The sequence below is a fragment of the Ranitomeya variabilis genome, chromosome 1 (assembly GCF_051348905.1).
Source record: "Ranitomeya variabilis isolate aRanVar5 chromosome 1, aRanVar5.hap1, whole genome shotgun sequence".
NCBI lineage: Eukaryota > Metazoa > Chordata > Amphibia > Anura > Dendrobatidae > Ranitomeya > Ranitomeya variabilis.
The window spans coordinates 304554974-304565529 of record NC_135232.1 but is presented as its reverse complement, the minus strand read 5'-3'; the positions used below and the strand labels follow the sequence as shown (position 1 = coordinate 304565529).

At 44.4% G+C, this 10556-nt stretch overlaps 1 protein-coding gene across 3 annotated transcripts in view; it reads right to left on the bottom strand.

The window, feature by feature from the left end:
• Positions 1 to 215: 215 nt before the first annotated feature.
• Positions 216 to 10556, bottom strand: part of SART3 (spliceosome associated factor 3, U4/U6 recycling protein) — a 103341-nt gene continuing 93000 nt past the window's right edge. For all 3 annotated transcript variants that reach the window (XM_077296258.1, XM_077296276.1, XM_077296267.1), the window contains 2 exons: positions 2038 to 2225; positions 216 to 894 (listed from right to left, as the gene is read on the bottom strand). In XM_077296258.1, the coding sequence (XP_077152373.1) occupies positions 714 to 894; positions 2038 to 2225 (369 nt within the window). In that variant the 3' untranslated portion in view covers positions 216 to 713. The remainder of the gene's footprint in view (positions 895 to 2037; positions 2226 to 10556) is intronic.

Genomic DNA, 10556 nt, shown 5'->3' with positions numbered 1-10556 from the left:
TTCCGATTCCCGATATCACAAAAATATCGGAACTCGGTATCGGAATTCCGATACCGCAAATATCGGCCGATACCCGATACTTGCGGTATCGGAATGCTCAACACTAGTCATGAGGTGAAAACAGGATTGGGGTGTGGGTAAAAGGGTTTAAATGTATCCCATTACCCACTACATACCTTAGGCAGTGTATGCATGTGTTACAAAAGCAAAAGTGATTACAAAGGTTTGCTGTCAGCCCATGGGTTAGATTGGCTTTTCAGTACAGCAAATGCTTTAATCCAGTTTTAACCAACATAAAAACTGTAAATTCCACAGGGAAAACAATGCATGAAATGAGGGAATACATATAAAACGCCCACATCTGGGCTCAATTCTCTATAACTTTTGCAACAGACTGCGATCAATAGACATTCTGCAACAAGTGTAAAAACATACCCCAACAGACCATTATAAGCTACCCCTTCTTTGCCTTGCCTGCCTCAATATGAGGGAAATAAGGAAGCCGAAAGTCTGCACTATTAGAACATAAAAGGTAATCAGTAAAGGACCTAGAAAAACGAACAACCTGTAAAACAAACTGTACGTATATAGCTTGAATGGGCAGAGTCTGCAGTCCGGGTGTTTAGTGGAGCCGTAAGCAGCTGCAATGTATAAGGTCACAAAAGGCAGTCATTTTTTTCACATTGTTTCCCTTTGCACAGGTCCCAGTTTAATTACTTCTGGAGCAACATCCGGGCAAAATCGGCATTAGACATCTTCCGGGGCTCCCCTCCTGCACCTGATGAAGCCTCAGGTGTCTGCTGGGTACCATTTTCTGTTTTTGTGCTGCTTGGAGTATTCTGGCGGTGCAGAGATCGGGGTAGGAGAGCCACCTGGGTTCTTCCTTTACCTCTCCTGTTAATAAAAATAAATAGAATTATTTTATATATTTAACATGGATCCCCAACATTCCCTGTACGTGAGCAACAAAAGAGAGGTATGCATCAAGATAGAACAGCACAGAGCAGAGATGTTTGCGGAGCTTGCACTCCATTTTCCTGCCTCTATAGTGCAGCATAGGCAAGTATTAAAGAATAATGTAGTAGCTCTTGTAACTTGTAATTCTGTTTCAGTTTATGTGCTATCTAGGAGTCGTCTGCAATGCCATTTTGGGTCAGCCTCTTGCTTGTGATAGTTTCCTCCCTGTCAGCTATTACCAGTAGCAAGCGCAGAGCAGTAAAGTGAAGCTGCATGTCATATAATACACGAGATTCTGCTCATCAGTCAAATATTGCACAGACAGTGAGAGAGATAGGGGAGATATTTGTACAATCATTTACTATATTACTGAGCGCTTATACAAAGCAGACATGACATATTAAGCTGCATGATGGATATGTATAGGGTGAAAGAGTTGCTAGAAGGCACAGAAAGTCAGACTGACTAGCGGTTTTCTCAGGAGTTTTATTCCTTTAAGGACTGTTGCATATGCGTTTTGAAGTTGGTCATTAGTGGGCCTTATTCCAGAGAGCAGTGTTTTTAAGGTGCTCAAGAATAACAAGAGGCAAAGGGTATTGTGCATTCACTGGTCACTTGCCAAACACCCACAAGACAGGGAAGAAACAGTATTTAACCATTTATGACTTCCCTATAAGCAAACATGGAAGAAAAAAAACACATTCATGAACTTTGGGGGTGACACCATAAAAAATAAAGAGGACAAATACAAAAAAAACAAAACAAAACACCATTTACAAAACCCTTACAAAGAAGAGATACAAAAATCACTTTATTAATCTAGAGAAAAAAAGAAGGAAACCCAACAGTTTGACAAGGACATTAAAAAATAAATAAAAGAATCATTGGACTGGTCATCTGAGATGCAACTGAGCCAGTATAAAAAAAATAGACATCTGGAATATTGCTGGTGAGCATTATACATGAAAATGTAACTTGTACAGAAACTTCCCATTTCGCCAAAGTAGTAATACAGAGAGAAGATGGAGGGCCCTTGCTTCATTACCACAATGCTACAACACGGTTTAGTTCTATACGTACGCTCCGTAGGCTTGTCGAGGAACCATAGATGTTGTTGACCGAGCAGGTTCTTGACTTTCTTGCTGTTTCCTCATAGGAGGATTACTAATCGCCACTTTAATAGTATGGTCCTTTATTTTTACGCCATCCAATTTAATTACAGCCTGTGAAGCCTGGGTCTCATTTTCATATTCAACATATGCAAGTCCCTAAAAAGTGTAAAGGATTACGAAGTTCTTATAAACTGTAAACATGGTTAATTTAGAAACCAAAAATTTTGACCATTTTTTTTCTGTAGCTTGAATGTATTACAATAAGACCACTTTGACAATTTGGTCAGTATTTTACCTGAGTATTTGTAAGCCAAAACCAGGAATGGAACTATCAGAGAAAAAGTATAATAAAAACACGTCACCACTTCTGTGTTAATCACCCACTACTGGTTTTGGCTTACAAATACTGAGGTAAAATACTGACCATACTGACAAAATAATGAATGTGGCCTAAAATAAACGCTGCTTGATGCTTTTCTGTGCTCACGCCAAAAGATGGCTCTCTAGTGGCTAAGGCTTAGTTCACATGTCCAGTAATCATCCTTTTGAAACAGATCTAGTAAGCAAAAAAAGGAGATCAGTTTAAAATGTAAGAAAAAGGAATAGCTATTTCCCTAGGCTTCAATGTTAAAGGGGTTGTCCACTACTTTCAATTAACCCCCCAATGTATCCCCCCGGGGCCCCTGATGAATTGTGTGATTACCTTCCGTTGCCGTTTTCGCCTGTGAGCGGCGCTATTCCGGCGGCTGAGTCCGGGTCACGTGACCCCCAGGCTGCAGCCGCCGCTTATTTCCGCCGACGTCACGTCAATTTCCAGATTCTGGAAATTGACGTGACGTCAGCAGCAGGCGTGACCCCAGGCTAACAGTCAGCAGCCACTCATCAAGAGTGACTGGGCTGTGGGCGGCGCTGGGGGGCTGGCGGGACTTGCTGGGGGCGGGCGGGGCTAGGCAGGGAATCCACCATGTGATGTGCGGGGCTCTGCGTGCCGGCGCCGGTGCTGGTGTGTGCGGGCTGGCGCCAGTACGTGCGGGCGGCGCCGGCCATCACATGCCGGCACGCAGAGCCACGGCCCGCACATTGCGGCATGGAGAGCCCCGGCCCCGCTGCCTGCGGGGCTGTGCTGGGGGCGGGCGGGGCTGTGCATGTGCTGGGGGCGGGGCTAGGCAGGGAATCCTTGATGTGATGTGCGTGGCTCTGCGTGCCAGTACGTGCGGGCGGCGCCGGCCATCACATGCCGGCACGCAGAGCCCCGGCCCGCACATACCGGCACCGGCACGCAGAGCCCCGGCCCGCACATACCGGCGCAGCCCGCACATACCGGGGCTCTGCGTGCCGGCATGTGCTGGGGTCTGCTGCGGGGGTGGTCTTTGGGGTGTGTATATGTGTCTCTGTGCAGGCATCGTCCGATGGGACTACAAGTCCCATCGGGCTCTGCCTGCTACAGTGACAGTGAGTGACACATTAGCCAATGATGGGACAGTAGTAGTCCCATCATCCGGCTAATGTGTTGAATGTAAAAAAACAAACAAACAAAAAACACATATACAGTACATACACACATACAGAACATGCGCCATGCGACATGCGCCATGCGACATGCGCCATGCGACGACATGCGCCATGCGACGACATGCAGCATGCGACGACATGCAGCATGCGACGACATGCAGCATGCGACGACATGCAGCATGCGACGACATGCAGCATGCGACGACATGCAGCATGCGACGACATGCAGCATGCGACGACATGCAGCATGCGACGACATGCAGCATGCGACGACATGCAGCATGCGACGACATGCGCCATGCGACGACATGCAGCATGCGACGACATGCAGCATGCGACAACATGCAACATGCCACATACAGTACATACATACAGTACATACGGTACATACATACAACATACACACAGTACATATAACAGAGTACATACTCACCATCACTTGTCACTTTGATCCCCGAAGCCATTGTCATCTGTAAAAAATATTAAAATAATAAACAAACAATATACTCCCTGATCCGCAGAAATCCAATTAAAACGAGTGTCCCTCGACAATCTCCCGTGGAGAACAGCAGCATCAGATGATGCAACCACTCTCCAGGGGCACCAGGAACACAATGAGGGGAGGAAGCTATCCTTCCACAATGTATTCCCCACAATGTATTCCCACGCCCCTGTGAGAAAATAGTCCCTAGTCTCACTTTATGGCATGCTGTATGAGAAAGTTCCCACGCAGCTTTTTGCCATAAAGTGAGACCAGTGAACTATAGTAACCTCAGTGATGCACTGCAGGAGCCATTGTCTCCTGTCAGTGTGTCACTGAGGGTCCTATAGAGCAGTGACATCACCCGATGTCACTGTTCTATAGGGGAGATCGTCGTGGGACACTCGTTATTAATTGGACTACGGCGGACAGGTAGTATACGGTTTATTATTTTACGTTTTTTTCAGGCGCTGAAGTATGGTAAGTATGGTTAAATGAAGAATATTAAAATACTTTTTCCTAATGTGTGTGTGTTTTATTAACCCTTTTCTTACTATTGGATTAATAACGGATAGGCGTCTTATTGACGCCTCTCCGTTATTAACCCGGCTTAATGTCACCTTACAATAGCAAGGTGACATTAACCCCTTATTACCCCATATCCCACCGCTACACGGGAGTGGGAAGAGAGGGGATAAGTGCCGGAATTGGCGCATCTTACAGATGCGCCATTTCTGGGGCGGCTGGTATTTGTAGCCGGGGGGGGGGACCAATATCCATGGCCCCTCTCTAGGCTATGAATATCAGTCCGCAGCTGTCTGCGTAGCCTTTCTGGCTATAAAATATGGGGGGACCCCACGTCATTTTTTTTGGGGGGGTCCCCCTATTTTAATAGCCAGTAAAGGCTACGCAGACAGCTGCGGGCTGATATTCATAGCAGGCTACAAATATTGGCCCCCGGCCGTCGGCTTTCCCCCTCTGGCACAGAAAATTGCGCGGGAACCCACGCTGTTTTTTTCCGTTTTTTTATTAAATTAAACGCTCATTAAGGCCTGTTTCACACTTGCGTCGGTACGGGTCCATCGCTATGCGTCGGGCCTACATACTGATGCACATTGTGAAATTTGTGCACGTCGTGGGCAGCGGATGCAGTCCGGGGAGGAGGGGGCGGAGTTTTGGCCGCGCATGCGCAGTAGAAAATGGCAGACGCGAGGGACGTGCCAACGGTCCGCCAAAACACGCATCCGTTGCACGACGGACGCGACGTGTGGCCATCCGTCGCGATCCCTCACTAATACAAGTCTATGGGTAAAAAACGCATCCTGCGAGCACATTTGCAGGATCCGTTTTTTTCCCAAAAAGACGGATTGCTAAAAACGCAAGTGTGAAAGTAGCCTTAGGCTGCTTTCACACTAGCATCGGTAAGGGGCTGTCGCGCTGCGTCGCTAATAAAAGTCTATGGAGAAAAAACGCATCCTGCAGACAACTTTGCAGGACGCGTTTTTTCTCCACAACGACGCATTGCGATGTGCAGTGCAGGACGCTAGTGTAAAAGAGGCCATAGAAACATCGGCCTTTCTATTATATATCTATGGATATATCTATCCATAGATATATTTATAGATAGATACATAGATGTATCTATCCATATATCTGGCTGCTTTCACACATCAGGTTTTTGCCGTGAGGCACAATCCGGCGAGTTTTGAAAAAAACGGATCCATTTTTTTCCGCCGGATCCGTTTTTTTCTCATAGTTGTATTAGCGCCGGATTGCGCCTGATGGCCACACGTTTCATCCGTTTTTTACCAGATCCGTCAAAAAAGCTGTTTCCGCCGGATGGAAAACACATACAGAGGAATGTTTTTTCTGTCCGGCGAAAAAACGCACAGCGACGGATCCGGCAAAAAAACGTATGAAACTGAGCTGTGGAATGATGAATCCGGCCTTGGAATCCGTTTATTCATGCATGTTTCCATTCAAATCATGCACATTTTCCGTTTATTTACTTATTTCCAAAAACGGCATTAAAACCGTGCATAAACCGCACCAAAAACTGCATCAAAACTGCACCAAAAACTGCATCAAAACTGCACCAAAAACTGCATCAAAACCTGGTGCAGTTTTGCAGTTTTCGGTGCGGTTTTGATGCAGTTTTTGGTGCGGTTTTGATGCAGTTCTTGGTGCGGTTTTGATGCAGTTCTTGGTGTGGTTTTCGTGTGGTTTTGATGGAGTTTTTGGTGCGGTTTTGATGCAGTTTTTGGTGCGGTTTTTGCGCAGTTTTGATGCAGTTTTTAGTGCAGTGTTGATGCAATTATGGTGCGGTTTTGATGCGTTTTTTTTCAGTTTTGATGCGTTTTTTATGCAGTTTTTTGCACGTTTTGATGCATTTTTTAATTTGCTTTTGTTGCGGTTTTTGCACGGATTTTAGGCGTTTTGGTGCGTTTTTGAAAGGTAAATAAAGATGTATTATTGAACAAAAAAAAAAAAAAGATTTGTGATGTCATTATTGTCCAACCTCCTCTTTTAACATTTGTCCAACCCACACTCCATTAAACACACAGATAGACAGATAGATGATAGATGAAATGGATAGACAGATCTACATATAGATAGATAGAACTACATATAGATAGATCTATAGATGCATACATCTATCTATTCCTATATCTATCTGTAGATGTGTCTGGATAGATATATCTATTGATAGATGTATGGATAGCGTAGGGTGCGTGTCCACTGTCCGGATTACATCCGAATGAGCTGCAGATTGGATGCTGCGTACTTGTAGTCCCATCGGATGATGCCTGCACTCACACCCCAAAAGACCCCCCGCACACACACGAACAGTCCACAGACCCCGCACACACCTGAACAGTCCCGCACACATCCGAACAGCCCGCAGACCCCGCCCACACACACACGCACACCGTCACCGCCCACACACTTCCATCCTCCCGAGCTGCAGCGTTTCTCGGACCCACATCCGCAGCAAAACTGCAGATCTTTTTTACATCTGCGGTTTTGCTGCGGATGTGCCCAAGCCAATGAAAGTCTAAAGGTGCAGAAACGCTGCAGTTCCGCACAAAAGAAGTGACATGCTGCGAGAAAAAAAAGCTGCGTTTTGGTGCGACTTTTTCCGCAGCATGTGCACAACAAGTCTGCGGCTCCCATAGACTTACATTGGTTGTGCACTACACTGCGGATTTGATGCAATTCAGTGCGGCAAAAAACCCTGCGGATCTGCAATCAAATCCGCAACGTGTGCACACAGCCTTAGCATTTAGGGAACCGAGCAAAAAAGCCAAGCAAAAAACTAGTGTGGGATTGCACTTTTTTTGCCATTTCATTGCACTTTGAATTTTTTTCACATTTTCTGTTACACGACATGGTAAAACCAATGGTGTCGTTCAAAAGTAGAACTTGTCCCGCAAAAGATAAGACCTCACATGGCCATATTGACGGAAAAATTATGGCTCTGGATAGAAGGGGAGCGATAAACGAAAAAAGGTCCAGGGGTGAAGGGGTTTAGAAACATGGATATGGACATATCTATGGAAATAGACATAGATATATCTGTATGTATCTATCTATTATCTATCTACCTACCTATCTATCTGTGTGTAATGGAGTGTGGGTTGGACAAATGTAAAAGAGGAGGTTGGACAGAAATGACATCACAAATCTTTTTGAAGCTAGAGGAGGGAGAGGTTGGGGTGTGTTTTGGAGTGGGTGTGGTAGGTTCCTGCTTAGTAGCAGTGCAATGCATCATGGAACTTGTAGTATTAGAGCACAATAACTCAGGAGAAAGGAAGTTGTCCATTAACCCCATGAGAGCTGAATCCAGCACTAAAGATGTGCTGCTACAGCATGATAAAAGGTAATATTGCTAAAATAAACACAGTGGATGTTTTCAGTGGCACATAATAGCAAGATTTAAGAAAAAAAAAAAAAAAAAGTTATAGTAGTGGACAACTGCTTTAATAAAGACGGATCCAGTTACAGTGGCTTGAAAAAAATATTCACCCCCACCTTCCCCTTGGCATTTTTCATGTCTACTTCACAACCTGGAATTTCATGGTTTCAGGGTTTACATCATGTAAAGAACATGCCTACAACTGTGAACATTTGGTTTTTTTTTTATTGGGAAGCAAACAAATAGGACAACCTTCAGTGTGTATAAATGTTCCCTCCCCTACAGTCAGTACTTTTGTAGAGCCTCCTTTTGCGGCAATTATCTTAAGCAACTTGTAGCTGTAAAGGCTCTGAGTAGCGATGAGCGAATATATTCCTTACTCGAGATTTCTCGAGCACGCTCGGGGGTCCTCCGAGTATTTTTAGTGCTCGGAGATTTCGGGTTTTTTTGCCGCAGCTGAATGATTTACATCTGTTAGCCAGCATAAAGTATATGTGGGGGTTGCCTGGTTGCTAGGGAATCCCCACATGTACTTATGCTGGCTAACAGATGTAAATCATTCAGCTGCGGCAAGAAAAAACAAATCTCCGAGCACTAAAAAATACTCAAAGGACCCCCGAGCGTGCTCGACAAATCTCGATTAATGAGTATATTCGCTCATCACTATCTCTGAGGTTTCCACATCTTGTCACTGGCATTTTTGCCCATTTTTCAAGTAAAAACTGCTCCAGCTCCTTCAAGTTAAACGGTTTCCTCTGGAGAACAGTAATCTTCAAGTCTGACCACAGATTCTCATTTGGATTAAGGTCTGGGCTTTGACTAGGCCACTCCAAAACATTTAGACGTTTCCCCTTAAACCACTCGAGTATTGCTTTAACAATACTCTTTGGGTCATTGTCTTTGTGGAAAAGTGATCCTCCGTCCCAGTCTGAAATCACTGACAAATTTAAAAAATTCAGGTTTGCATGTTTTAGCTCTGCAGTGTGCTGCCTTATTTATTTGACTGTATACGAGTTGGTGACTCTAGGTTCAGCACCTGTTCATACTTATTCTATGTTTGGATGTGACGGTCAGTTTTTTGAAATTTGTATTCATTAGCCTTCTGACTGAGCACTCCACCTTTTAGCCACAGGTGTTTTAATCACAGCAGGACCATTACCCCTCCACAGAGAGAAAGAGATTATAGTCTAAGAAGAGGATTCACAGTAGGTTCCCATTCAGATGAAGACGTTTATTCTCAGTGAGGAAAGGAGTGTCTAGGTCCTGGTATACGAGAGATGCCTTAATGTGGCTACCAGGTACACATGAATCGGCCAATTTATGCGCTAAACGCTCGTATTTTTTCATATTTCTAATGCAGTAATGCAGTTCAGTTTTCATGTTTCAGGATTGCATGTTTTAGCGCCGCAGTGTGCTGCCTTATTTATTTGACTGAAATCACTGACAAACAGGTTTTGCTCAAGAATATCCTTCCATCTTCCTTGTCCCTGCTGCCAGAAAACATCTCCACAGCATGAGGCTACCACCACGTTTCACTGTGGGGATAGTGTTCTTGGTATAATGACCTTTGTTGGTTTGGAAAGACATGGCATTTACCTTGATGGTCAAAAAATAAAATTTTTGTTTCATCTGACCACAGCACCTTCCTCCAGACATTTGGGGAGTCTCCCACATGTCTTTTGGCAAACTCAAAACGAGTCTTACAATTTGTGTGCAAGTAAAGGCATTTTTCTGCCCTCTCTTCCATAAAGGCCACCTGTATGGAGTGTATGGCTTATTGTGGTCATATGAACAGATACTCCAGTCTCTTCTTGGGAACTCTGCAGCTCCTTCAGGGTTACCTTTGGTCTCTGTGCTGCCTTTCTGATTTATGCCCTCCCTGTCCGGGTTGAGAGTTTTCGTGGGCGGCCACCTCTTGGCAGGTTTGCTGTGGTACCAAGTTCTTTTCATTTGATGATAATGGATTTGATAGTGCTCCGGGGATGGGGATCATCAGAGATTGGGATATTTTTCAGAAACCCAACCCTGACTTGTACTTTTCAGCAACTTTGTCCCTGACTTGTTTCAAGTTCTCCTTGGTCTTCATGGTATTTGGTTAGTGGAGCCTTTTGCTTAATGGCGTTGCAGCCTCTGTGGCCTTTCAGAAAAGGTGTTTGTATACGGACAGACTATGTGACACTTAGTGAAAGCAAGTCCACCTGTGTACAATCTAAGCATGTAATTTATGAAGGTAATTGCTTGCAACAGAAATGTTTAGGGCCTTCATCGCAAAAGTGGTGAATACATATGCACATGCCATTTTTTAGTGATTTGATCCTATAAATTTAATTTATGTCTATATTTTTCTCACTTCACCAAATTAGACTATTTAGTGCTGATGCATCATATACAAATCTGGTTACAAAAATATTTAAAAACACAGGTTGTAATGTAACAACATAGGTAAAACGATAAGGTGGTGAATACTATCGCAAGCCACTGTACAATTGATTTTTTTTTAGCCAGACAAAAAACTTGCAAGGACCAGGGAAGGAAAAAAGGCACAGCCTGAATATTTTAGGGTGTGTCATCATGTATC